This window comes from Toxotes jaculatrix, chromosome 15, assembly GCF_017976425.1.
Source record: "Toxotes jaculatrix isolate fToxJac2 chromosome 15, fToxJac2.pri, whole genome shotgun sequence".
Taxonomy (NCBI): Eukaryota; Metazoa; Chordata; class Actinopteri; family Toxotidae; genus Toxotes; species Toxotes jaculatrix.
The window spans coordinates 9,103,692-9,131,525 of NC_054408.1; the positions used below are offsets into that span (position 1 = coordinate 9,103,692).

A 27,834-nucleotide genomic window follows, 5' to 3' on the forward strand; every position below is an offset into this window, starting at 1 on the left:
ACTTCACATCAAAAATGACTTACAAGGTATCAAAAAAGCCCATCTTCAGCTTATTTTCTTTTATACTTAACCAGTAATGTGTTTATATATATTGTAATGGGGCTGTTTACTATATTGTTAGCTTTGAACAATTGTAATCATTGTTTAGCTCCAGTAGGGAGCAGTGCTACACCAACATGTGGCTCTGCTGCAGTGCCACTAGCTAACTGGTTGGGGGAGCTCCATAGATGTGGCTTAAACCTTTTAGTCAGTAATGGTTTTTGCTGTTTTTTTCCCCTCTTGTCTTTCAGGAAAGCTCTGTGGAGCTGTTTGGGGAGATGTTTCAGAACCTCCCACGTCTAAATTCTGATTTCCTCAACTCTTCCTGGCAAATGTCCAGAAATATCTTAACCCCTAAAACAATTTCAAAGGACATCACCACCCCTTCATCATCTCCCAAACCTTTATCAGACATAGCAACAAGCCCACCATTCTCACCCAGATCTCTGTCCAAATCCCCTCAGAGTCCAGTTTTATCCTCCAATCCATCAAGCCCACATTCTCAATCATCAGACATGCTTCGGAGTAAAGCCTCCAGCACCTCCTCTAAGTCTAAATCCAAAGAGTTGCCCTCTTCCTTACTGTCGCCTAAGTCTATAACTAAACGTAACCCTAACATCCCAGTCTCCCCCAAAAAGACAGCAAAACATAGAGTACAACATGTTGCAACTGCTGAAAAGGCCTTAAGTGACAAGTTGTCTTCTCCCCCAACACCTAAAGAACCCTGTAGGCCCACCACACCCCCCACTCATGTTCCCAGTAAACACCTCAGAGAGAAAGAGCATCCTCCCTCACCACAAACAGGTACATCAAACCTATAACAACAGTTTTCAGAGTGTCTGTTGAAGCTTTGGAAATCCATGAAGGTTTATCTTGGAAATCCATCAGAATCTATACAAAGATAGATATATTTGTGTACAGCCTATGCCTATTAACTGACTCTTGTCTATTCTGTCAGAGGGAGAAACTGTTCAAAGAAAAATCATCATTGAAGATGTGGAGGATAAAGGACTTGACTCGGACTTTTTGCCAAATATGGTAAGGAAAGAGATTTTTAAAAGCTCCTTGTTCAGTGGTTTGACTTTGATAGAGTAGAGAAATACACTGCAGTATATTGTCCATAGAGTCATTTACACAGCCAGTTGGATGTTATTTTCCTCTTTAGGCTTCTTGGCTGTGGTCTAGATTATGTGCACTTCAGGGCAGGAAACAGCAACTTTGAACACTCTCTTACTTTTCCAGGAAATGTGCATAGCTCAGCATACATACTGTGTGTGTGTGTGTGTGTGTGTGTGTGTGTGTGTGTGTGTGTGTGTGTGTGTGTGTGTGTGTGTGTGTGTGTGTGTGTGTGTGTGTGTGTGTGTGTGTGTGTGTGTGTGTGTGTGTGTGTGTGTGTGTAGAAAGTTTCCACTTGATATAACACTGAGGTAAACTACGAAATTGAATTTGGTGTTTTGGTCTTTCAATTTTTCACATTCATTTGTTTTTTTCCAACAATATCTGTATAATGAATGTCCTCAAAACAGATTGAGATATTTGGATTACTTCTGTGAATACACAAATGTGTTTGGGCTCCAGCCTCTGATACACACACACACACACACACACACACTGCTTTGGAAAAGTTGGCAGGAATTTTGCCACATCTCATCAGTGTTTCCACAGCCAGGGATGAAGCAAGCTGCGAAGGAGTCTCCTACATTGTAGAGTGTCATAAAGAAACATGTGGTGCTCAGTAACCCATTCCTGTCCTAGTTGTAGTGAATGGCTTTATGGAGCCAAGATTCGCATTCAGATGATAATTCTCTTTAGGTTTATTACTGTGACTCAAATCAGTTGTTGCCATAGATATATTATTGTTACATTTAGAGATAAAGGACTCAGTTAAGGGCTAAAATGACTCATTAAACTGATTTTGTGCACTAGGCAATGCCTCATATTTTACAAAGTGTTCATATATTTTGAATATAAAATCTTGACATGGAAGTAAGTTATAAATTTGCAGAAAATTGATAGACTGAAGCACAATTGCCACAATATTGTACTTAAGTACAGAACTTGAGTAAATGTATTTACTTACTTTCTACCTCTTTTCATGTGTTTGCTCATACATGTGTGTACTTTAATCTAGAGAGGTACAATTGATGGTTACTCTAAAGAATGTTAATCAACTTGCATTTGAACAGTAAGGCTGCCCCGACAGTGACTAGATAACACCTCACTGACCCCCCAATTAACCGCCGTCTGTTTATCTCCACCGCAAAAGGAGAAGATAAGGATTCCTCTTGTTTCTGATTCCTCTTCCACCATCACCATGGTTTTCTCCCACCCACATCTGTATTTAAGCCTGATGACAGATTTGTTGATGACTCATTTGTTATGTGTGCCCACCATGCACATATGTCCTATGATATTCTTGGTATTACCCACACCCCATAAAAAGCCATCATTTACATATACTTAAAGATATTTTTTAAAATATGTTTCAAAAACATTAAAAACAAATGTTCAAAAAACATTTTTGAAAGTGATGTAAATCATATGCTTTTGCCTCAACTCAACTGAACACCTATGGCAGATTGTAGACTAGCTTATTTCACAGCTCTCTCCACCACTATCATTCAAACACCAAATGAGGCAATATTCTTTGGAGGTATGGTGTTCATTCCCCCCCGTAGAGTCCAGAGACTCCAGAGACTTATAGAATCAATGCCAAGGCACAGTGAAGGTGATCTGGCAGCACATTGATGTCCCAACACCTTACCAGAACAATTTATGCAGTTTTTTTCTTTAATTTATCACCCATCTGTATAACTATGAACTTTTTCTTTTCTTTTTACTTTTTTACATCTTACTAAATCCATATTTTCTCTTTGATTTATTACAGGAAAATCAAAAGGGCCGAGCTCTTAGAAGAGCTACAAAAGAGGCAGAGTTGTTTGCCAAGCTCCAGTCCAGTAGGAAGACAAACCAAAATTCTCACAAGGCCTTACCCACAGAGCTCCTGAAAGGCTCGAGCTCCTTAAAAAAAGAAGTGTCTGCACTGAAGAGCACAAAGAAAAACCCCAAAGTCACGTCCAAAGGAAAAGAGAACATAACCAAGCAGTCCAATAAAATCAAAACACTTAAATCACCAAAACAAAATAAGAAACAGCCAGAATTTAGCCCAAAAACTTCACAGTCTGTTCGGAAGACACTGACTGAAGCACAGCAGAGATTGACTGACGTGAAAGAAAATGCCAGGAAAAATAGAAATTTGCAACAAGGTAATATAAACCGAGAGGATTTGAAAGACAGCTCTTTAAATAAAAACTTGATAGACAGTCCAAGAAGGGAGGAAACTAAATCATCAAGTTTGGACAAGACATCTCCTGTTATTAAGGTCACAAAAGAAAATGAAAAAAACAGCATATCTGTCCAAAGTGGAAGTTCAACATCCGCAGAAAATGTTTCAAAGGAAGACATCAAACATGCCCAAACCCAGATGAAAAAAGTAGACGTCAAATCGACTCCAACAAAAGATCAGCACAAGCTTAAATCTGCAGCAGGAAAAGTTCGAACTAAAACACTGAATGTTAAATCACCACTTGTGAAAAAAGAAACCACGCCTGTCACCACACCTGCTCATACTAATACTGAGAAATTCCCAAGTGTGACATCTACACCTGTGACAGTCAAAGGGAAGCAACAACAGGTCAAATCCACACCAGTCAAAGATCGAAGTGAAGATGCAAAAAAAACTCCAGTTAAAAGTCGAATTGAAGATAAAGTAAAGGACAAAAAGAAAACAAAGGAATCTAAACCAAAGGCAAAGTCAGGGGGAGAAGAAGGAAAGGAAATCAAAGTTAAAGGTGAAGCTAATGGACATGCTAAAGATGAAACACGGGCCAAGCCGTGGAGTAATAAGACTGAAGCTCCGCAACAGCATATACCTATTGAAGCAGTTTGTAACCCCATTCCCTCACAAAGCCCTGAGAGAACAGAGGTGGTTTCTGTCAGCGGTGCCAAATCCCTGCAAGGCTTTGAACCTGCTGATACAGATCTGCTTGTCTCTCAGAGAGACAAAGAGGAAACTAAAAGCCCAACTGAAGAGGAACCAAGGTGGAGAAAAATTGTTAGTACCGCAGCCTCTATTCTTCCTGCTGCTGGAATAGCAGGCCCAGCTATGGGGGTCCTTAGTGAGGCTGTGACAAGTGTACAGGCTTTTCAGTCAGACAGTGACACAGCTACCTCTACATCACCCAGAGCACCCAGTCGAGCGAAGCAGTTCACGAAGCAAAGTGCAGTCATGCAGCCATCTTTCTCCTCCACACTGTCACGTTTGTCTTCAACAGAATCATCAAATCCAACAGAAAAAAACAAAAAGAAAGATGCTCAAGTCAGTGTCCTATCAGAGTCAGGGAGTGCAGCGCAAGAAGAAGAAAGTAATGATATCACTCGCGATGAGTCAGATCAGGAGGCGGTAAAAAGTGACATGTCTGAGCAGATCGAAGGTGAGGACATTTCACAAACAGTGGGGAAGAGCAGTGGCACAGACACGGAAACTTCCAAGCAAGGACTTGAAGAAGAGGAGGATGAAGATGAGAAAACCTCCACGGCCCCCACTGAGGATGTGGAAGAAGAAGAAGATGAGAGTAACAAGGGAGAAGAAACAGATACTGAAGATGAGGAGAAGATGGAAGATGGAGAGAGTGGAAGTGATGTGAACGGCGAGGAGGAGGGAGATGAAAGTAGTGATGACACAGAGGATGAAGACGAGAATGTTTCTGGAGAGGGTGAGGAAGAGCGAGATAATGAATTTGAGGAAGAAGAAGGTGACGAAGAAACAAGCTTCAGCAGTGAGGAAGAGGATGAAGGAAGTGAGAAGAGTGATGCTACAGAATTTGGAGGGGAGGAAGAAGAGGAAAGCAGTGAGAAGACGGGTGGGGGAGAGGAAGAAGAGGAAAGCAGTGAGGAGACAGGTGAAGGAGGGAGTGATTCTGAAACATCAGAGGAGGAGGAGCAAAGTGAAAGTGAAGAGTCCAGTGAAACAGAGAGCGAAGAGAGTCAAGAGAACGAGGATGAAAGTGAGGTGAGTGAGGATGAAGAAGATGAAAGAAGTGAAGAGTCCGGGAGTGCAGCTGGAAGCAAGAGCGAAGAAGAGGAAGAGGACACAGGAGGGAGTGGCACTGCAGAGTCTGCAAAAAGTGAGGAAGACGACGAAGAAGAAGAAAATGAGGTTGAGGAAGAGGAAGAGGGTGAAACTGATGAGCAAAAAGATGATCAAGATTCCACCGAAAGTGAGGATGAGGAGAAAAACTCAGAAGAAGATGAAGAAACAGATGAGAGTGAAGGAGAGGAAGATGATGAGAAACAGGATGAAGCAAGTGTTGAGACTGATGATGAGGAAGAGGAAGACAGTGAGGCTGACCAAGAGGAGGAAGAGCAAGATGAAAAAAGTGATGAAGAAAATGAGAAGGAGGAGGAGGAAGAGGGTGAGGAAGAGGAGTTGTTAGATGAGGGGGAAAGTGAGAAAGAGACCGAGGCTGCAGAGGAGGAGGAGGAAGAAGATGAGGGACAAGATGAGGATGAGATGGCAGAAGAGGAGGAGGAGGAAGAAGGGGATGAGGGACAATCTGAGGAAGAGACTGCAGAGGAGGAAGAAAAAGAGGGTGGGGAGGAGGAGGAAAAAGGGGAGGGTACAGGGGATGAAGAAGAAGAGGGTGAGGAAGAAGTTGTAGAGGAGGAAGAAGGTGAAGAGGAAGAGAGCGATGGTGAGGAGGAGAAAATAAAGAAAAAAAAGCAAAGTATGGAAACTAATAAAAAGGCTATGCAAGATACGGAGGAGGAGGAAGAGGAAGGTGAGGAAGAGGAGAATGAAACAAAAATTAAACCAAAAATAGAGACAGTACTCAAAACTCAGAGAGAAGAAAGAAAACAAAGTGAAGAAAAGAAAGGTCATGACTCTGTGGAAAATGAAGAGGGTGAGGAAGAAACGGGTGAGGAGGAAGAGGAAGAAGAGAGTGAGGAAAAAGGAAAGGTTGCAAAGGCCAAACATAGCAAAAAACTGTCTGAAGACAAACAGGAGAGTGAGGAGGAGGAAGATGAGGAAGGAGAGGAGGAAGAAGATGAAGAAGGAGAGGAAGAAGGAGAGGAAGAAGGAGAGGGAGAAGAAGAGGGAGATGAAGAGGAAGAAGAAGAAGTCAAATCAACAAAAACAAAAAAAGAACACACACAGAAGGTGCCTCCTAAAGCCGCTCCCCCAGACGGAAGAGAGAGACAGCAGAAAGAAAAACCCAAACCAGCGCCGAGGACGAAGCAGAGAGCTGCAGGGGAGAAGAAACCAGATGAGTCTCAGCAGTTCTGGAACAACGTACTGCCACAGTATCTGGACCTGCAATGATGTCACACAGTGTAGGACTCAAAGAACACACTGTCGAAAGCCGACAGCAGCCAAAGTGTCATGCAGTAAGAAAGACCTGCACGCTGTGAGTCAGACCCAACCAACCAAAGTGTCAGCTACATTTTTAAAGTGCGTTTTTCTTATTGTCAACAAAAATGCATCGGCCCATTTCTCAGTTGCACGACTTCCCAACCCTGTCTGTGGCACTCAGCCACACGCAGCCCATTCATTCCTACTGAAGACTTTCACCTTTTAAAATGTGTCTCAAATATATAGTTTCATTTTCTCAAAAAAGCCTCACTAACTTCCTAAAACACCTGGGTGCTGTAGTTTTTAGAAAACATTATTCTAAACATTTTGGGGACTGTTTTCAGTCAAGGATTAATTAGCATTTTGTTCTTTAGCGAGTATTTATTGGAGCAGAGTGATGTGGGACTAAATTAAATCTGCGATAACTGATAAGTTGTGAAGGCAACACTGAGAAACGCTAAATGCTCCACCATGTTCACCACCCAGTTGCTAACAGTCTCTCTCTGCTGTTTGAAAACAGCGGCCTGTTGCAGCTGAAAATTACAATGAGAGCACACCAGTACTGTAAAGTTGCCATCGTGACAACAATGAGCGGAAACTTGCCATAAAGCTCACTGATCGTTTTCTGTAGGGTCACTACCACGAGCAACTTGTTTCATATTGTTGTTTTACACAGAGGTCTGATAAACTCACTTTTTTCTAACTCTGTACCAACTGATTTTTTTTTTTTTTTTTTTCATTTTCAAACTCGCATCTTCAACTGACATCAGACTTCACACAGATCCCTCTGGTGCCACAAAAGGCTTTATAAAACTTTTTCATATATACAGTAGCACTCCCACAGACCTGTAAACAAACTTTGATGTGTAAAATCAGCACACTTCTGATTTAATTGACAACAATGGAGGTCTCTGGCACAGAGGAATAAGCTATATCAGGCTTTGGCTACATAGGCAGTACTTGTTAGTGGGGCAATTCATTGTTGGTTTTGGTCTTTTCATAGGATTTGTTGACAGTAAGAAAAATATAGACCAACCAAATATCCTTTAAAAATATTCTTAAAAGAAAAAAAGAAAAAAAGAAAAAATATATATATATATATATATATATATATATCATTGGACTTTTTTTTTCTCCATCTGTCTACTTTTTAACATGTAACTCTTTTTAGTAAATTATTTTATTTGTAACAGCAGCAAGACCAATTGTGTATTCTGTTCTTTGTGTTCTCATAAATGTAATTGTGTTCCCTGTTTCTGCCTGGATATTGTTAAACTATTATCTACGATTAAGATGTTTATACACCTTTCAAAGTGAACCCTATTAGGTGAATATTCATATTGTGCATTCTGCACCTAAATCAGACCACTTTGTATGTACAGTAGGATCAAAAACAGTGCTTTCAAATGCTTAAGCCTTAAAGATTCTTCAAAATATACACGATGAGAACACCAGCTAATTGTAAGTCTGTGTAAACAAGAGTTAAACACAACAAAACAAAAAACCCAGAAAGGGTCTTAATCCAAAATCATTGGCTATAACACCACATCAAAGTGTCAGGCCAATCCCTCAGAGCCAGGTGAGCAAAGATGGAGTCAGTTAACTCTTTCTTCACCTGACCTGAGAGCGACGTTTCAGCGTATGCAGGCGTAACAGTTGGCTGAACCCACGTGTAATTACTGCTCAGGAGATCCTCTCGCAGTCACATCACCACACTCCCCTCTTTCCTGTTTCCCGTCAAGACAAGGAACACTTCAGCACCTTCATGTGTGGACTCGCCCCCTCACACGCACACACACACACTACACACACAGGGTCTATAACCCAACCTCATGCTTGTGGAGGACAAAATTAAACAGTGATTAGTCTTTCAACAGCACTGTACTTTCACCCGGCTTTCCCGCTATGTGTGTTTGTGTATGTGTGCAGCTCTTATGAAGCAGAATAATAATCAGCTGCAGAAGACTGTCACATAAATATCAAGCCAGAATTTATCTGGATTGCTAGAAACTTCCTCACATCATTAGTAAACAGGGAGTTGTACCAATGTTTGAAATTTCTTTCCACCTTGCAGCACTGTGTTACTGCTTCTTCTCACTGTGATGGAGAGAAGAGAGAAATATGGAACATCTTCTGGGATATATATTAATAGTCATGTACCTGCCAGGTGCTCTTATCTTTCCATGTGCTTTATATACTGAATATTCATATGTAATGTTCATAATGTCCTGAACAATTAGTTGTCTTGGTGTCACTCATCTTAATTTGTCCTGGGATTCATTTTCTAATTCACAGAATATCACAGCAAGCACCTCTGAGGACAGCAAGGGAAAAAAGCGACCAGAGCACATTGATTGATTTGCAACCTTGAATGGTGCAAAATGGACAAAGACGTGAGTAGTCAACCTTGAATAGGTGTACAATTATCACTGGATAACTGGTTGCACATGATTACAAATAGTCACCATAGCCAATGTCCAAGTTGTATATGTCACCACCTCTAGTAGGGGGTGACATTTTTTTTTCTACATTAAATACTCTATCTTAAGTCCTGCACTGATAATTTTACTTAACAATTGATGCGAGTGTATTATAAAATATACATGTAGCATCAAACTTAAAACAATCAACAAAATGTCCCTGTCAGTGTGATACATGCTTTTCAGATCATTTCATCTGTAGGATTTCTGAAGGCCTGAAGAGGTGAAATGAACCAGTATTTAACAAGAAAATGAAAAAATTAGAGAAAACTCTGAAAATGTAACTGAAAAATATAAATTTATAATTCTGTCCTATTCATCAACTTCAGGTTTATCTTGAGACGTACTGATGGAGTTCTGACCCCCAGATTGGGAACCACTGCTTTAACTGATAAGACTGCTTAAATTTCCATCAGCTGATCATGTTTTTTATGTTGAGTATTGCATGAATATTCAAGTACAAATTCCTCTAAAGTACAGTAACAGTACAGTGTATGAGTTGAGGGTCTGTTTTTAATGAGTGGGTTGATTTCTCCTGTGGACATAACCCAGTACATGTCACAGTTTACCCACAGGATTTGGCTCAGTCTTCACTAACTGACTCTCCTCTTGCCGGTGGCCGGGCCTGACTGTATTAGGAGAATCCTCCCTTGTTTCTGGAGCAAGAGGCGGGCCTTTGGAAAGCAGGAATGCGCTGGAAGTTTTCCTGCAAGCTCCCCTTCACATGTTGAAGAGCGTCCGTCCCCGCGTCTCGATATGGACATGTGGCTGCTGGTGCTCCTGCTCGTCCAGCTCTGTTTCTGCTCCGGGTACGAAGGTAAGGACCGATGAAGGCCCTCATTCTCCGTTATGACATGATTAATCCCTCTGGGACCAGACTGGTTAAATAATTAAACATCTTATCTTTGTCTGTTTAAAAAGTGTGATAGCACTGGCTTGAATCTGGATTTGATTTTTTTTTTAAAAGAAAAAGATTTGTGTTGGGAGAAGATTTTTCTTTAACTTTTTTTGAGGCTGCTTCTCCTCATCGCTGGTTTTTGGTGAACCGCGTTTGTGTTTACGTGGAGGGGGTGGAAAGCGGGGGGAGTGCAGTGTGCATCTGGGGGACGTTTCTCTGCACAGAGCTCAGTCTTTAATGAAAGCCCCGCAGCTGAAGTGCGCTGTACGTTTTGAGTCTCCCTTTTCCTTTGCCTGCTCTTTTAATAGCGTTACTAAGAGCGACCTATTCATCAGGCATTTGAATTAAACTGCTGCAAAGGACTTTCACATCGTGTGGCTCTGGGTTGATCTGGAAGTATTTACTGGACTTTACTGATGAGTTTCTGTCCTCGTCTTGAATAAAGACACAAGGCCTCCCTAAGACACACACATCAAGTGATTGCTAGAAAATGAATAACTATTTGTTTTGATAATTAATTTTCTAAGTCATTTTTTCTTGCAAACATCCCAAATGTTCTCTGGTTCCATTTTCTCAAATGTGATCATCTGCTGTGTTTTCTTTGTTTTATGTCATTATGACTGGAGTATCTTTGGGTTTTGGACTGTTAGTTGGATAATGCAAGACTCTGGGAAAATGATGGACCTTTTTCAATATTTTCCTCACTTTTTATAGATGAAATTATTAGTTGAAAAAATAAATCGACAGATTTATTGATGCTGAACATAATGGTAAGTGAGTCATAAGACATGAGAAAACATCAACAGGCTATCCAGAGGGAGATGGAGGAGCCAGACTGTCGCCTGCAGTGAGGAGCTGAAATGGCTTCAAAGCTCAAGTTTGGATGGAGAAGTGGTGTGTGTGTGTACGTGTGTACGTACTTCTAGACCTATCTTTGTAAGGACCAATTTGAGCATAGACCTTACTAAGTGAGGACATTTTGGTCAATCCTCACATCTTTAAAGGGCTGCTTCAGGGTTAAGACTTGGTTTTAGGGTTCAGGTTAGAATTGTGTTTTTGTTAGGGTTAGGGAATGTATTATCTCAATGAGTGTCCTCACAAAGATATAAGTACAGGTGTGTGTGTGTGTGTTGTGGCTATGTGCCTGTAGATGGTTTGAGAGTGGCTCACCACTGCTGTATGATCATACAGGCTGAAACATGAACACAAGCTGCCGAGCAGATTTACACTGACAGACTAAATGCAGCTTCTGAGCTGACAGTCAGGACTCTGGTCTGTGTGTATGTGTGTGTGTGTGTGTGTGTGTGTGTGTGCTTATGAGGAGTTTATTTTACAGGGGTATGTTTGTGTTTGTTCTGGGGCTCAATTTACCCATTTATCAGTTGTGTGTGCATGCCTAAAGCTGGGTGGGAAAGGTTTTTTTTTTTAAAGAACAAATCTGCAGCAAGTATTAGTAAAAGCCTGATCATATTTTCCACGATGATTCTTGTACAGATGTGGGTCAGAGGCAGAAAGATCAATCCTTCACACACAGGGAGCTGACTCGGGGAAATTCCAGAGAGCACCATCCCTGCAGAACAGTTACTCTACAGTTGTGTGTCTGCCAGAAAAAAAAGTGTAACACATTGGAAATTGGAAGTGCACCATTATTTCATGAATGACACAGCCAGAGACAGCAGAACTCTCATTAAACATTAATTATGAATTAAATATTCAAGTAGAGGTATTATAAAACAGCCGCACTAGATGCCATACAGATCAATAAAGTATAAATACATAAATAAAAAGCATATAAATAAAAAAGTGTAAGTATGTAATTGTAACACATAGCTATATGGCTAGTTAAGAACGTTCAGGCAAGTTTATTTGTCACCAGTAATACTGTATAATGTGGTGAAGCATGTGCGTAAAGTCATTATCCTGCTGCAGGATGAACCTCTGACCAACCAGTCTCTCTTTTCCTTTGTTACTTCCCTTTTCTCATCACTCTGATGACAATATACAGTCCTAGTCCTGCAGTACAGTATTAATCTAATAATGCATGACAGGGTGTAGTAACACTGTTTGTTCCAACACTGGATTTGTAAGAAATTAACAAACGTTGGGGCTCCTATAGGAACTGTTTGCAGTAAGGTTTCATTTACTTCCATTGCTGCAGGAAAGCTGTAAGTTAACCAGTTTCTTAATCCCTGAAAAAGACCAGTTTTCTATGCAATTTCATCATTTACAGAGAGTGAGCTTCCACATAATGACTGTTAGTATTAGAGGCCTGCAGAGAAAAGCTAATTGGAATATCAGGCTCTGTAATTTAAAGTTTATTCACTCCCAGAGGTTTTATGCTGCCTGCACCATTAACATTTTGACATCTGTCACGCTAAGAACTCTTTTGAAGAGAGTTGAACAGGAAGATGATGCTGGCTGCTCATCCCACCTCATCATGCTGACAGATTTATTAGATACGAGTGAAGATTAGTCTCAGATCAAATATTCTCATCCTAGGCTTGTTTGAATCTGGAATGCTTTTCTCAACAGGGACAAATCAGGTTCAGCCAACTTAATAGGACTGCAGAGCTGCAGTGTAAGCACTTTCAAGCCTGCAGGTCCAGTCAAGCCTGCGCCACCTACATGCAGGAGAAGGAACAGCAGCAACGGCTTGGTGACAAAATGATGTTCCATTTTATTAGTGATTTTATCTTAAGGTACTTATGATGGAGTTTTGGACCCATTTCTTCTGGAGAGATATTGATTATACGTCAGAACTGAGGCTTATGTATCTTGTACCTGTGGATAGTGATTGTGCTCTGAATTAGGGCAGAACGATTTATCATTTTCTGATCGAAACTGCGGTTTCAGACAACGCGATCATGTGATCGCCAAAGCTGCAATTTTTTGCAGTGCTCCTAACTGACCCAGGATCTGCCGTGTCAACTATTTCACACATGCATGCCGTCTCCCTACCTGCCAATTTCACCAATCAGAAGCGTCATGCTGCTCGTGGACAGGTCACGCTAACGCAATCAGTATAACCTGCTGCACCTGCTGCACCTGCTGCTTAATTTCTGAAATGGCTTCAGCTGGACCAGAAGCGGAGTTACGGGATTTAATCCCCAATAATAAATAAACAGCAGGTTGGTCATTTGGGAGTATTTCGGGTTTGAGGCTGCAGACCTGCACCAGAAACAGGTACTGTGCAAAAAACCTGTTGCGCTAAAGTTGCAACATCCAGCGGAAACGCAACCAATTTATACCGGCACTTGAAAAATCACCACAGGCATCTGCATGACGGAAAAGTCCGGTGAAAAGTCTAGAAAAATAACTGCCATTGTTCAAAGACTTCATAGAATGTACATGCATGTTTCTTGAATACATTTGAAATCAATTCTTAACTTTAGTTTTCATTCTTGCATTAGAGTAATGGCATTTAATGTTTTAATGGTATGATGTAATTTTCTGTCATGTCTGTAAATGTTACTGTACATTGTGAATATTGCACTGAAGCTTGATTTGAAGAAATTCGTGGTTCAAATCTAAATAGTAATATCTGCCAGAAAAATCGAAATTTGATCTTTTCCTAAAATCGTTCGGCCCTACTCAGAATGACTCGTTCTCTGTAGATTTTATTTATGATCTAATGCCTGTTTTATGTTTTTATCACCTTGTACTGTGGGTGATGATGACACTTGCAACACTTTTTCATTCACTAATATATAAATCCTATCAAAACATTTCATGAAAATCTTTTTCAATTTATTGTTAGAATTTTAAGATGCATTTCCATGAGGTTAGCTGCTTTTGGAGAAGAGAGAAGTAATCATTGTTTGTAGCCTCCCTTTGCCATGGCGTAAACTGTTATATCCTGTTTGCTGCAAGTTATAGAACTGATCATTTGTCAGGGGAAGTGGCTCTAAATAATGTTCATTTTGAAGAGAACTCTCTCTCTCTCTCTCTCTCTCTCTCTCTCTCTCTCTCTCTCTCTCTCTCTCTCTCTCACTCACTCACTCACTCACTCACTCACTCACTCACTCACTCACTCACTCACTCACTCACTCACTCACTCACTCACTCACTCACCCACCTGTAATTAGTTTTCCATACCTTTCTCTGCCTCCCTCCTTTCCCCCCATTAAGAAGCAGACACTAAAGTTTTCCCATTAGACAGCTAAATCTGACTCACTCAGTATGTGGGTTTGCTCTGCACAATCCATGCTGTGTGATCTGACTGCTAAAACCTCAAAGCTTGTTGTGTGTGTGTGTGTGTGTGTGTGTGTGTGTGTGTGTGTGTGTGTGTGTGTGTGTGTGTGTGTGTGTGTGTGTGTGTGTGTCTATTAGATGACTTGCAGCATTTTGGTCCAGACAGCTTTTATGAAACTGACAGAAAAGCCATGATGAGGAATGGGGCGGGAGATGTGCTCACAGTATCAGGTTCATTGACCAACATGCGGCTGATATCTGAAGCTGGAGGAAGGTTGAACACTCCTTCCTTGTGGATCTTGAACAGAGGACACATTCAGATCCCCCACCTACTTTAACCCCTTCCTCACCCATTTCCTCTTTCCTCTCTGTTTTTATTGCTTTCTGACCTGCCCCCCCCCCCCCCCCCCCCCCCCTTCCTTCTCTTTCCTAAAATAATCCTCCTTGCTCATCACAATTCCCCTCACATCTGTCTTTCACCAGTGTCACTCAGCTGTGTCCTCCACCAGCTCTGCAGCCACCACTCAGAAACTTTTCAGTTCTTTTTGAATGCTGCTGTGTTATGGTCTGAATATCTTTTGCTCTGTCTGAGAAATGTGTTCACTGTTAAAGGTTAACTCTAAATGGATGGCTTTCTATGGTAAGTATGATGTATGGGAGCTGTTTCGGAACAAAATTACAAAATAATTTTGCTCCTTTCATTTCTACTAAACGCAACATGGGGGCACAGAGTCAATCTTTGTGCTATACAGATTGATTTTTTCCTGGACCTTTTGAGGTTTGTCCTTTCTGCTTGTGTCCTGTGGAAAAGATCCAGATCACCCCCCTGGAGTTTGGTTCAAATGAAAAGTTAAGGCATGTTTTTAAGCCTGTTCTTGGTGCTGTTTTGCTGTAAAAAAGGGTTAGGGGTCAGCCCAGAACAATGCTTTCAAACATTTCCTAACATCTTAGATGCAGCTCTTCTCACCGTATTAGTTTCTTTTTTTTTTCCCCTTGTCTTTCTTCCCTAGGGTCAGGACAGTATGCTTACGGAGACGATGAAGACTGGTATTCTCGTAGATATAAAGGTGACTACGTTCTCTGTTTGACACTACCAAAACACACATGCTTACATACAGTACATTTATTCTGAAAATTTACTCAGATTTCTTTTTAGGGAGTGTTTACACTCTTTCTTTGAGAGTTAATTAAGTTCCTCTAATCTTAAAGTCACAGAGAAATGTCAGCTGAAGCACCTTCTGTAAAGTGAGATATATCAGAGCGATTTAGGGGATTTAAATAAAATCCTTCAGAATTGATTGGCCTGCTCCATAGTGTAGCTCAGATGGAGCTGTAGTGATATATGGCGCTACACAGGGCTGTTAGCCTCTACCCACACCTCGCTCATAGGCATTGTTTTATCAGGAGTAAAAGGTCAAGGGAGAAATGTAAATTTGAGTGCAGTCGTACTGTCTTGAAAATTTCAGCAAAGTTTTTGATGGTTCAGATCCAAACACTCACCTCTGACTTTACTGCTCTGCTAACTACTATGACCCACGAGCTAACAGTCAATGACATTTGATTGGTTAAATTTCTGCGTACACCCCAGAGATCAAGATGCGTCACTGAAAATAGTTTTACAGGAAGAGAAAAGAGAGGGGTTTTTACGTAATCCTCAGGATAACGATGTACAGGAACACAGGATTAAAATCAGAGAAACTGTATTTTTGTTATTTTAACTGTGTCTCTAAAGAGCCATAATTTAAAGCCAGATAGTTTAGCCAGTTTTGTAAACTGACACGGACTTTGACTGAGTTATGTCAAAGTAGCTTCCATCTTTAAATTTGGGGTCACTTAGACGTGGAACATTATGGTCCAGGCCAAACCAAACTCTCCCCTTGTGTAAAAACTCAAATGTAGTATTATTTTCTCTTCCTCAGTGGCTCTGGAGACTTTGCCAATGCACACACAAGCAGAGAGAGAGAGAGAGGGAGCAAGGGAGGCTTGCTGTGTGATGAATACTCATTTTTATTCCAACTGGAAATTAGCCTAAGCTGGTGTGTATTCTCCTCTCCAAGTGTGTGTATACAGCATGTGTGTATGTGCTGGTCCACAGAGCTCAGTGTTTGTCCTGAGCCAGCAGGAAATAAACTGCAGATTTCGATTTCCATGAATTGGAAACGAACCTTGTGGCCCCTCAAACTTGGCGTCAAACAAGGAATTCTTACACAAGCATTGTAGAGATGGACAGAGGTGTCTACCGTGGGAGGAGACAAGTTGAAAGTAACTGTAGTCGTCTGGTAGGTCTTGCAGGAATAGTTTTTAATAAGTGTTTTAGGAAATGTGTTTTTTTGCTAAATCAGGGGATTATGTGCAGGACTATTTCTTGGTCAGGATCAGTAACACATTGGTGCCTCCTCTGGTTTCTGAACCTTAAGTACTCTCTGCACATCATTATCTGTCTTCTCCTCAAGTGATTATCTTTTTTGCCTCATGAGACACTGTTGGATTAAGGGATGTCGCAGATAAGGTAAAGAGAAATCCACCGTATCTGTCTGAACTCAGATGATGGGTGGGTTTTCACACTTTCACACTTACTGGACAAGGAACCCTCTCTTAGCTTTTATAGTCTTCAGGTAAGAGATTATTGAACTTTCATTGAGTACTGATATTACCCTTCTTTCCCATTTAAGTTTAAGGTTGCACTATAAAAAAAGAACATATAATTGCCTTGATGTGGTGGAGAAAAGGTCAGCGTAGTTGTCTTTCCTCCATTTTTAGGGACACCATGGTGCGCGCCCATTAAGGTGAAACATGGTGATGTGAGCTGTCGCACACCCAGAGGAGAACACTACAGGAATGTGATGGGAACACGCTGTAAGATCCGCTGTAAGCAGGGGTACGAGGCCCAGAGCTCCGAGGTGGTGTGTATGGCCAGCAAACACTGGTCCTCTAACTACGCCTGCCGAGGTGAGAAGGAACATCCACCTGAAGAAACAAACACACACACACATCTCTGGATAAAGATATTATCTGTAAACCTCAAGAAATGCATCTTCTGTGCAAGCATCGTGAAAGTCATAGTTTAATATGCTATATTTGTCATTTTTCAGTTTTTGCTTTTATTGGGCTGTGGTGGGATATCTAGTGTTTGGATGTGAAGACTTTGAAGTATCTTAAATAATAAACACCTACTGAACCCACCTCTGACAGAGATCCGCTGTCCCAAGCTGAACATGCCCGCTAACGGCGGCTACAAGTGTTCGGACGGCTCCTACTTCAACTCTCGCTGTGAGTTCTTCTGCTCCCCTGGATTCAGTCTGAAGGGCCAGAAGACCGCAACCTGCCAGCACAGCAAGGTGTGGAACGCTGGTGTTCCCACCTGTGTCGGTAAGACTTTGTGTGTTGTTCTTTTGTGCACAATTTATTCTCCCACGCAGGACTCAAGCCTGCACACTACAGAGCTGCAATGGGAAAAAAGCTACTATGGAAACTCGGTGGATTAATTAGTTGCTTAAGGCACAGTGCCAGCTACAGAATACTGCATGAAAGTCTCAGATGTACATGTGTTTTTTTTTTGTTTTTTTTTTTTATCTTGAGGGAGCTGACTTCTTGCAAGGGACATGTCGGCTTTAGCACAGCATCAGGTATGGAGCCGCCAAGACTCCTTTAGCAGGGTTCTCGCTTTAAAAGTCGGCTGGGAACATAGAAAAATCAGCACGAGATGACATTTTCAAGTGGCAGAGCTACTGTGCTCTATTTTGTAGTAATACAGTTAAGTGCGGATCATGTGATGTGATTTAGAGATTTGTTCTTATCATTTGTATCTTATCTTTGTTGAAGTTTTTAGTTTTCTTCCCTTCACTCTCTCCGTAGATATTGATCCCCCCAAAATAAAGTGTCCTAATCTTAAGGATAAGTGGGCGGAGCCGGGAAAACTAACAGCGAGGGTGACCTGGGACACACCAGAGGGTGTCGACACTGCAGATGGCATCCTTACAGAGTCAGGCTCATCCCCACCACATCTCTTTAAGCCTTTTCTTCCGTATTGTTTTTTTTTTTTTTTTATCCCACTCTGAACAGGAAGATCACAGTGAGGGATTAAAGCTGAGCCTGTCTTTTGCAGTGTTATCCTGAAAGGGAGACCTTCAAAATCAGACTTCCCAGAGGGGCTCCATAAGATGTCCTACACTGTGTTTGACCGTGCCGGGAACAAAGGATCTTGCCGCTTCTCTGTCAGAGTGCGAGGTGAGCCTCTAAAGGCAAAGTAAGAGAGAGCATATTGAAAATCTGTGTGGAGAAGGTAACGCTTTATTCTAAGGGGTTATTTCCTGGAAGTCTCCTGAAAAAAACTTGTAATTTGGTGCTACTTCTGGGAAAAATCATGGACAGTCTTCAGTTGTTACACCTCTAATTATATCATATTAATTGCTTATATAACCTATGTGTCTATTAGCCAGGGCACTGCAGGTCAGCTGAACATGCAGAAAAAATGATAATTGTCTGCATGTAACATTTTCAGTAATAAGTTAACAGATAAGTTTAAATGGTGCTTTTCCATTATGGAAACTCCCACGTTTTCTCTATGATTAACACCAAATTACATAATTTACTAGGGAATTATCTGGAAATTATGGACCCATAAAATAAATCTTTTCTGAGCTTAACTCTCCTATCTACAGGAAGTTGTTTTGAGGAGGTCAGAGGTTCATTTCTGGAGTTGGAACAGTGTGTGGTTAATGGGCCTTTGTCAGCTTGTTGAGTCAGAAATTCAGAGTTTTGAGTTCAAAGTACAATTTATGACCTAAATCAAACTGATGACTGTCCAAGAGTGAAGCAGGTTAATGGAAAATATCTCCATATGAATTAGTTTTTTTGTGTGGATTCTGTGGAATTTATTTCTGGCCTCCATCATTGTTTTATGCGATATATTCAACAGGCTTTGACAAGTACCTGAACCAAATACCTGCTAAATACGAAGTGATAATGTGACTTAACAAATTCACGAGGATGATGGCTGCATTAATCAGCACCTTTGGAAAGAGGCAGACCATGTTAGCCAGTTATGATTCATTCATTCATTGATTCTAGTCATACAAAATTCAAAAGTTCCAGCTTCTGAATTAAGACACTACTACTCCATTACTCCCACTAATCTTTGTGATAAATAAGTTTGATCCTGATTCTTCCACTTGAAGTGCAATGAAAAAGCAGTTTGTCTTCCAGCAACATTCTGTCCATTTAAGAATTTGTAGATGCATGTTGTGCTAGTGCCATTCCTCCTGTTTCTCCTTCCTTTTATATTGAGTTTGTTGCTTCATATATTCCCTGACATTGTGTGTCCCATGTCCCTCCGTCTGTTAAGTGCGCCGCTGCAGCCCACTGTTTCCTCCAGACAACGGTTACATGAAGTGTGACAGTGATGGAGACAACTACGGTGCCAGTTGTGTTTTCACCTGCACCGGCGGCTACGAGTTGCAGGGCAGCGCTGCCAGAGTGTGTCAGTATGGACTCACCTGGTCTGGCACAGACACTACCTGTGCACGTATGTACTGCATGCAGAAGAACGCACACAGACACAGAAACGAGCTTTTATTTTTGAAACTTTTTTTTTAAAATTTTAATTTAATGTCTTAATTTGTGAAAATGAATGTTGCAGATGCAAGATTTGAATAAAAAATTATAAACAAAGAGGAAAAAAGTGAAAAAGTAAAAGAAGTTATATCACTTTGGTGATCATATGATCATTATTTCTAATTAGTTTTAAATGTTTTTGTCCTTAATTCTATAATTAACTCTCTAAATTTCACATATTTTAATCTCCTGGTCCATTTACTCATGGAAAGAGCACCCCTGCCATAACTAAAAGAATATTTTGTAAGTACAAATGTCCACAATCTTCCATGATGATGCTCTGTTCTGCAGCATTTGAATTCATTTGGAAGGATATCTCCAAAACTTTGGTCCAAAACTTGGGAGACGACCAAAAAACATGCAGATAGTTTCCAAAGTGTTCAACTGCTCTTTCTCCAGTAGACTCCTCTTAGTTCTGGTTTTATTTTTAGCACTCTATTTTGGATTCAGATCTGTTGATAATTTAATTCCTTTGGTATTCTGGCCAAGTATTTACATCAGCAATGACAGGGATATTATTATATCTTTTTTTCCAGGCAGCGTTACTAGGCAGCTTGTGATACTTTGAGCTGTCTTTTGCACAATTTAGACGCTTACCCCCAATGAAAATTTAGACATTATTCCAATCAATTAACCCCCCCGCACTTTGTATCACTCAGATTGACTGATTGTGCACTCTGTTCAATAGGCTCAGCACACAGTCACTGATATATAGTACACAATTCTTTTTCTAAATTATTCTGCCAAGTATTCTACTACGCAGCATAATGGGGCAGTTCTGGGTATAAAAACAAACCTCTGTTTGCCATTGGAAATAAAACGTGGGCTATTTTTATGCCAGTTGAATGAGGTTGAGGCTCTGATTGGGCTGCTCCCAGTTATTTCTAATCTTTTCATGTACTGTCTTGTGCCACAGCAGCAATAAATAAAAAAAATCTTACATCTTACTTTGCCTACCTGTGCTAAACTGGTTCTCTGTGAGAAGGTCAGTGGAGGAGAAAATGGCCCTCTCTGTTATCCATCGATCAGAAAAATCAATACTGGATGTACGTCTATTGAATGTCTGCATCTGTGAGACCTGAAAAAGTAGTGGACAGGAGAGACTGTGTTGCAGCTTTTGTGCAACAAACGCTGAACGCAGTTCACCGTTGAATATACTAACGATAGTGCACAAGTTTTTATTTGATTTCATGTGCCGAGCAGCCAAAAAGAACAAAATTACACCGCAAGCTCACTGTAATATTATGCTGTAAACAAATCGTCTTCTCTTGTACTGTGTGTCATACCTTGTATATTATCACTTAATTGTACATTCAATGTCATCACAGCCATGAACATTAACGTGGGAGTGCGGACGGCTGCTGCACTGCTTGACCAGTTCTATGAGAAGCGACGGCTTCTCATTATCTCGGCCCCAACGGCTGCCAATCATAATTACCGCTTCCAGATGACTAACCTACAGGTGAGGCACGACGCACAGAGAGAACATGAGTTGTATGTGGGGTGACTGAGATGGAGGGAAGAGCAGGAGTGAAGGGAACAAGACGAGTCAATACTGCAGCGATTTGTGTCCTTTCTAATGCTGCTCGCACGGAGGGAGGACCACAGTGTGTTTGTGTGTTTGGTTTTCTTTCTCGCTTAGCTGCCTAAGTGGGACAGAGCAGTGAGACAAATAAATAGGAGGGAGGGTGTCCTGATGAACAGAAAATGTCAAGGCGATGAATAAATGAAACTGACACTGGCTCCGAAAAGGCTATTCTTGAGCTGGATATTCCCTTGGCTCGTCAGAAACCATTAAGTCAGAGCTGTCAGATGCCTGAACTTTCAAAGTGACTGGGTTGTCAGCTGAAACACAAACTGGTGTTAGAAAGGCAGTCGGTTTGTGAACAACCTGAGTGATTTGTCAAGGTAGTTTGGTTATTGGGAGTTGTTTTGTCTGTGTTATCTCTAATCAACAAATGCTTTGGTAATCAATCATTTTTCCAGCAAAAATGTCAATTATTCTCTGGTTCCTGCTTCTCAAGGTCTGAAACAAGATTTAAGATTTCTCTTGTTTTATATCAATGAATGTCTCACAAATACAAATAATAACTTGATAATTCTTTAAGTCCCCTAATTTGTATTTATGACCTGTATAGTAATAAACAGTACAGTGATAATAATAAATGGTTTAATGTAGTTGTCAGCAGATATAAGTACATTAAAGTGTTGTTGGATGACAGTAAAGTAAAGCTATTATATAGCTATTTATAGTTCAACTATTTATTGAGCGATAAGTCATCTTCATGGGAGAAATTATATTATAGCTCTTATTATTATAGCTATTATTATAGCTCCTCCACAGGATTATAAACCATTTATTAAATGTTTATATGCTGCTTATAAATAAATAAAAGGCAGACTCAAAGTTAGGTTTTACCAATAGGGTAATACCTAACGAGCATGTAATGCATGCTCTGTGGAAACAAATTTCCCCTTTGGGCGCAACAAAGTCGATCTATTTATTTATACTGTGTTACAAACTGCAAATCAAAAAGCACAAACTGTGGTTGTGAGGTAGAACTCAGTGTTTCATTATGGTTAAGATTTTTTAACTTCCAAGTGAAATAACAATAAGCAGTGGAAGGGGACTTTGATTAATCATGAAAATAATAATTGGCTGCAGCCCTTGTGCTCTCTCTTCCAGTCTGTACTGTGAGCTTTGCTCAGTTGTGTTTTGGCTGCATAGGAATCAATAACAAAGCTATAACACTTATGGATCAGTCTGTCTCCTTCTGTCTCTGCTGTGAGAACAGCACGCTCAGTGTGGACTGGACCTGAGGCATGTGACAGTAATTGAGCTAGTTGGGACTTACCCAGCACAGATTGGACGAATTCGACACAGGCTGCTTCCCCCAGGCCTGGCCCTGCAGCTCAGGTACACACACACACACACACACACACACACACACACACTCTCTCTCCCTCCCTCCCTCCCTCTCCCTCCCTCCCTCTCCCTCCCTCTCTCTCCCTCCCTCCCTCCCTCCCTCCCTCCCTCCCTACAGCTGCTTACTGAGCTGATGTGCGTTACCTAGGTTACTGCTCCAGATCCCACAAAGGTCTTTCCAAATGGTGCTGGTAGACAAGCAGGGCATGGACAAGCAACGCTACCCGTTCCCGATCACAGCGGCCGAATTATTCACCACCATCGACACGTTCCCCCAGCGCAAGGACGAGATGTTGCTACAGCAGGAGGCTGGTCAGACATGTCAGTCATAAAACACACATGTGCCTTTCAGTGCACTTCTTTGGACTGTCAGCCATCTTTGATCCTTTTCCTCCTCAGTCACAGCAGACAGGGCCTGCTCTGATCTTAATGTTGTTATCCACATGTCACACACTCCTACCTGAACTCATTGAGTCCTGTATCCTGAAGGTGTGAATGTGTGTGTGTGTGCATGTGTGTCAATTGTGTGCCATGAAAAGTTTGGATGTCAGTCATGGTGCTGGATCTGAAGCAAACATTTATTGAAAGAGGTCACTGAATGGAATGGGTCATAACAGAACATTACAATCATATTGATTCCTGAGTCTTGTCTTTCCGTATGTCTTATTATTATTATTTTCAAGTCAGAAATATGTTTTACTATTTTGTACAAAAAGTCCTTTTACTGTATGAACTGGAAAACCTTTTGCCTGTCTAATATTTATGTCTCACTTCTTTAGTAATGACACTCTCTGGAAAACTGTGTGTGTGAGAGAGAGAGCGAGATTAAGTACAGTGCATCTGTACACTTTTGTCAGATTTTACACTGATTAAATACGTTTGTCACGGAGGATGTGATCTTCAGTGCATCAGTGTGAAGGCAAGAGATGTGAGATCGTCCGAGGATGAGTAAAGAGAAAAACCGAAGGAGGCAAAGGATGCAGCGAAACAAACTCCTGATCCAGTCATATTTTGTTGTTTGGTTGAGAACTGAAAATTATTCTTTTCTTAAAATAACAGTGTTGTTCTCCATTCAGTTAATGAGTATTCAGTGGAAACAAGCAGATGAGTGTCAGTCATTCAGTCCACCCCTTTGGTCCAGACAGAATTTTTTGTGAAGCCATTCATGGGCCTCAGAGGATCTATCCTACAGTCTGATCCTACCGACTGTCTGTTTGACCATGATATTAGGCTCAGACATTAGATGTTCCCCTCAGGATAAATTGGAATCTCTTTGGTGATCCCCTGGCTTTTCATTTAACACCAGTGTCAGGTCTTTGATATGAGACCAAATACCTGCAAAACTCAGAAAATTATGTCCTGCAGCATCGTACACTAATGACAATGAACTGTTTTTTTATCCAAACTTTTCAAGGTTTGTTTGTAGAAGGACTTGAGTGGTTTAATGACTGTTTCTCCAACCTGCCCCCAGCATGTAACCCAATAGGAAAAGATCACATCATGCATAACTCTCTCGGCTGTGACCATGGAAAAATAGATTCTAATTTGCAAAGCTGTATTTAATTGGTTTTTTATCCCCCTTTTTTTGGCCATTTCCATCAGCCTCAACTGTATTTTTAGGTCCCTGCTATTTACCAAATGTTTAAATAAGATGGTGAACATGATAAACATCACACCTGCTTAACAGCATGTTAGCACTGAGCATATTCCCTGGCTAATATTAGCATTTACTTAAGCACCACTGTGCCTAAATACAGCCTAACAGAGATGTTATCCTTCAAATCCAAAAACACAGTGGAGCCTCTGGTAAGGTTAGGGTGTTTTTCCCGCTCTATAACAAACACCCAGATGGCTGGGCACAGTGTGTCAGACAGACCTCCATACATTAACATCATTGTCAGAGCTTTGATGTTCGCTACAACACTGGTGCTCTTGAAATAATGCATAAAAACCTGTAACTAATTTCCTCATTCAGGCCTATTTACCACTTTGACAGTTACAAGCGATTTGAAGACCTCCTGCTATGGGAAATTACACCCATTTTTGTCTACAATTAATTCTAAAAACTATATTTTATTAAAGGACAATAAATATTTTTTTAAAAAGTGGGTAGGTTTTGGCAGGGTGCTACAAACCTTCAGTCATAATACCGCAAAACAGTGTTGGAGCAACCCACTTACAAAGACAACACTTAGTCATGTAAGTATTTAACATTGGAAATACATAAATAAATGAATAGAAAAGGAGTCAGTCAGTCTATGGAAAGGTGTTTATTTCAAAATATTCCTGTAACACATTTGGGACAAAATAGGTTTGGATACAGTGAATCTGATGCTTGGAAACCAGACCAAACAGAGCGAGTACATGTACATGCTGTACATCAAGAGTTTCTTATTGCACGAGCCTCTCATCTAAAGTATGTGGTACAGCGAACACCATGTATTATTACTATAATTGTGGAGTGTGAAACTGTTTTGCTCTGGGAGTTCAGAGCGGCGGGTTTGCCAAGGACAAGCAGGACAGAATTGGCATTCCACATGAAAAATGGTCACACGGGGCTCAACTTGAGAATCTTTTTTTTTTTTTTTTTTGTGAACTGTGATTCATCACAGGATGGTGGGTCGCAGAGCCCTGGGCAACAGGGACAAGGTGACTGTCACTGACTCATTATTAGGCTCCCCCTGAGATGAAGGCAGCTCACCTCAGTGCTGACTCACTCTGTAACACACAGTCCCCGCCTCAGGGTCCCTGGGAACGCACTGAAAATCGCACTTCCTCGTCTGAGTGTAAAGTGATGTCATTATCAGTGCTTTACGTAACCTTTTGTTCTTCTACCTCTGTTTTTTTCTATTACAGTACCATGCAGTTTCTATAATCACACTGATACAGTGTTATGTAAATTTACATTGAAGCTAGTCTAAATCGTGTAATCTGTCTAGACTTTGTGCCACAGATTTTTTCCTTTTTTTTTTTCCAGAGAACCAGGGGTGGAAAGTAACTAACTGGCAGTACTCATGTTTCTGCAAGTACGTTTTTCAAGGACTTGTGCTTGCTCACAATGACAATGCTAGCATGCTTACGCTAAACAGGTATAACGTTCAATATGATGAAGTTTAGCTTTAGGTTGAAAGAGTCTGTACAAAGTTTTGTAAATGTTGAGATATTTTACTCAATCAGTGCAAACTTCCACCAACTAGAAGAAGAAGTAGTCAGAGGATCACCAAACGCAATATGGTTCATCCCCTGGGGACCACGAATGTCTGTACAAAATTACATTTTAATCCTTTAGCTATTTCATTCTGGACCAAAGTGGTGAACAGTAGATCATGGACCTCAACATTTGATAGAACAGCTTCTCAAACGTGAAGATTTCCTGCTTTTCTTTGTTGTATTTCACTGTAAATTGAGAATCTTCAGGTTTTGCTCAGGCAAAACAAGCAATCTGTCTTCAGATTGCACATTTTTCTGGAATGTTGATAATCAATTAATTTTGATAATTGCTCATTTGTCATTTTATTATTTAACATTTGATGTTTCCAGGATCTTAAAGCCTGGTGCTGCTTGGTCGGACAACACAAGCTTTTGAATTTGAAGACATCGCCTAAAGCTCTAGGAAATTTGAAAAAGTAATCGACAAAGTTAATCGCCATCCTACTGTTTTCCATATATATCCTAAGATGAGTATTTCTACCTTCACCTCCAGTGGAATTTTCTTGTGCTCAGCTACTTTTTGAAAGGCAAGAATAACAGAGTAACCTATAGGACAGTACACCATTTTGCTTAGATAATATTTTCCCTCGTAAATCTAAGATAAAAATTTCACTGTGACCATACAGCGTGTAAGTGCTCTGAGAAGTCCAAAAAGTGCTACTATTGTACTTTTACTTCAGTAGCTGTCCTCACAGGCGATCATGATTCTGCTTCAGTAATAATCAAGTCAAGCAGGACGGTGCAGTGCAGTTGTACTAACATTAGTCACTTTCCACCTCTGTACACAGCTGTTTATGAGGGGATGAATCTCAGCATCATTGTGTGCTTCAGACCAGGATGCAGCTTTGTTGCTCATAAAGGGAATGTCTGAGTGTCTACATCACTGATCAGTGCCTCGTCTGCCGCCTCACGAATGGTCTCCGTCAGCTGTAACTACATGCAGAAATGACTCTGGTACGTGAATCACAGAGACGCGGACGGACACACCAGGAGTCACAGCGTGTGCTTATTCGGTAGGTACAGAAAGTTACATACATACAGCATGTTTTTTCATTTACAGCAGTACACAGCAGATGGGGCACGTGTAGATGTGTGTGTAAGGCATGACTGGCTGTTCTGGACAGGAGAAGGGTCTGAACAGGATGGGCGTCTATGGGTGGAGAAGAAATAGAGCCAAGTTGTAGGGCCACTTCTTTCTCTTTCTCCTCTCCCTCTGTTGTTCTCTTTCATCCTCTCGGTCTGTGCTTCTGTCCAGCTCATGTGTTACACTTGCGCATGCTGGATCGCAGCATCAGAGTGCACTCCTGAGGGACCTCTGGATTTTCAATCATGCGTTGCCACAGCCGCTGCTCCTCCCCGTATGAGTCCATCCAGTCCACCTCATTCCCGTAGCTTTTGCCTTCAGGGGAGAAACAAGCACATAAATATTTGTTTTACTTTGTTAGAGAGCCTGGAGGAGGTACATGCTCCCTCAGCACCACACTCAGTGGTTATTTGATGAATTGATATGTCTAGTTAATGTCATTATTGCAAATGAATGGATAAATGAATTAAGTTTTGTGTTATTGTGTCAACAACTGTGGGCTGACAAAGCACCACAAATTCACAGAAGCTAAATCCAGGTAAACAAAATTCTTTAAACATGTGCTGTGTCACAGTAGAGAAATCTGAGAAAATACAAATTAAATAGGGGCCATCATGCCCTCATTTCCAAGCACTGGAAACCAACAACATTAGACAATTTAAAGGAGCAGTTTTAACATTTTGAGAAATACAAAATTGTTCACTTTCTTGCCCAGATGTAGATGAAAAGATTGAAACCACTGTTTTGTCTGTTGGATAAATATAAAGCTGGAGCCAGCAGTTAGCTTAGCTTAGCACAAGGACTGAAACCAAGGTTTAATACACTTCAATTTTTGTACAGGTACAAAAATTGAAGTGTATAAAATGTGTGTTTGTGCTCACATTATGTGCTGACCATTTTAGACCTGGTACAGTGAGTTCCTGGAATTGTGGTTTTGACACTTTGGTTTTTGCACTAATTAAAGAAAAAATATACAGTGAT

At 40.9% G+C, this 27,834-nt stretch overlaps 3 protein-coding genes across 5 annotated transcripts in view; 2 read left to right on the forward strand and 1 right to left on the reverse strand.

Annotated features, from left to right (window-relative positions):
- Positions 1–14: 14 nt before the first annotated feature.
- Positions 15–6,660, forward strand: LOC121194751 (transcriptional regulator ATRX-like). Its single transcript, XM_041057759.1, has 5 exons — positions 15–26; positions 291–843; positions 998–1,077; positions 2,927–5,463; positions 6,633–6,660. The coding sequence occupies exons 1-5, from the start codon at positions 15–17 to the stop codon at positions 6,658–6,660; spliced, it is 3,210 nt and encodes a 1,069-aa protein (XP_040913693.1).
- A 2,166-nt stretch (positions 6,661–8,826) lies between these two features.
- srpx (sushi-repeat containing protein X-linked) lies at positions 8,827–23,448 on the forward strand. Its single transcript, XM_041056323.1, has 11 exons — positions 8,827–8,844; positions 9,570–9,748; positions 15,031–15,087; positions 16,781–16,969; positions 17,213–17,389; positions 17,876–18,002; positions 18,126–18,247; positions 19,365–19,544; positions 20,962–21,095; positions 22,429–22,550; positions 22,708–23,448. The coding sequence occupies exons 2-11, from the start codon at positions 9,688–9,690 to the stop codon at positions 22,889–22,891; spliced, it is 1,353 nt and encodes a 450-aa protein (XP_040912257.1). The 5' UTR covers positions 8,827–8,844; positions 9,570–9,687; the 3' UTR covers positions 22,892–23,448.
- A 1,365-nt stretch (positions 23,449–24,813) lies between these two features.
- Positions 24,814–27,834, reverse strand: part of sytl5 (synaptotagmin-like 5) — a 34,969-nt gene continuing 31,948 nt past the window's right edge. For all 3 annotated transcript variants that reach the window (XM_041057986.1, XM_041057988.1, XM_041057985.1), the window contains one exon: positions 24,814–27,168. In XM_041057986.1, coding sequence (XP_040913920.1) covers positions 27,026–27,168 — 143 coding nt within the window. In that variant the 3' untranslated portion in view covers positions 24,814–27,025. The remainder of the gene's footprint in view (positions 27,169–27,834) is intronic.

Excerpts from the sequence above, each read along its gene's own strand:
- LOC121194751 (XM_041057759.1), top strand. Across the intron at positions 844-997 it reads TCCTCCCTCACCACAAACAG|AGGGAGAAACTGTTCAAAGA; the intron begins GTACATCAAACC and ends CTATTCTGTCAG. Across the intron at positions 5,464-6,632 it reads GCTGACCAAGAGGAGGAAGA|CCACACGCAGCCCATTCATT; the intron begins GCAAGATGAAAA and ends TGTGGCACTCAG.
- srpx (XM_041056323.1), top strand. The coding sequence starts at position 9,688 with ATGGACATGTGGCTGCTGGTGCTCCTGCTCGTCCAGCTCTGTTTCTGC. Across the intron at positions 9,749-15,030 it reads TTTCTGCTCCGGGTACGAAG|GGTCAGGACAGTATGCTTAC; the intron begins GTAAGGACCGAT and ends TTTCTTCCCTAG. Across the intron at positions 22,551-22,707 it reads GGCCTGGCCCTGCAGCTCAG|GTTACTGCTCCAGATCCCAC; the intron begins GTACACACACAC and ends TGCGTTACCTAG.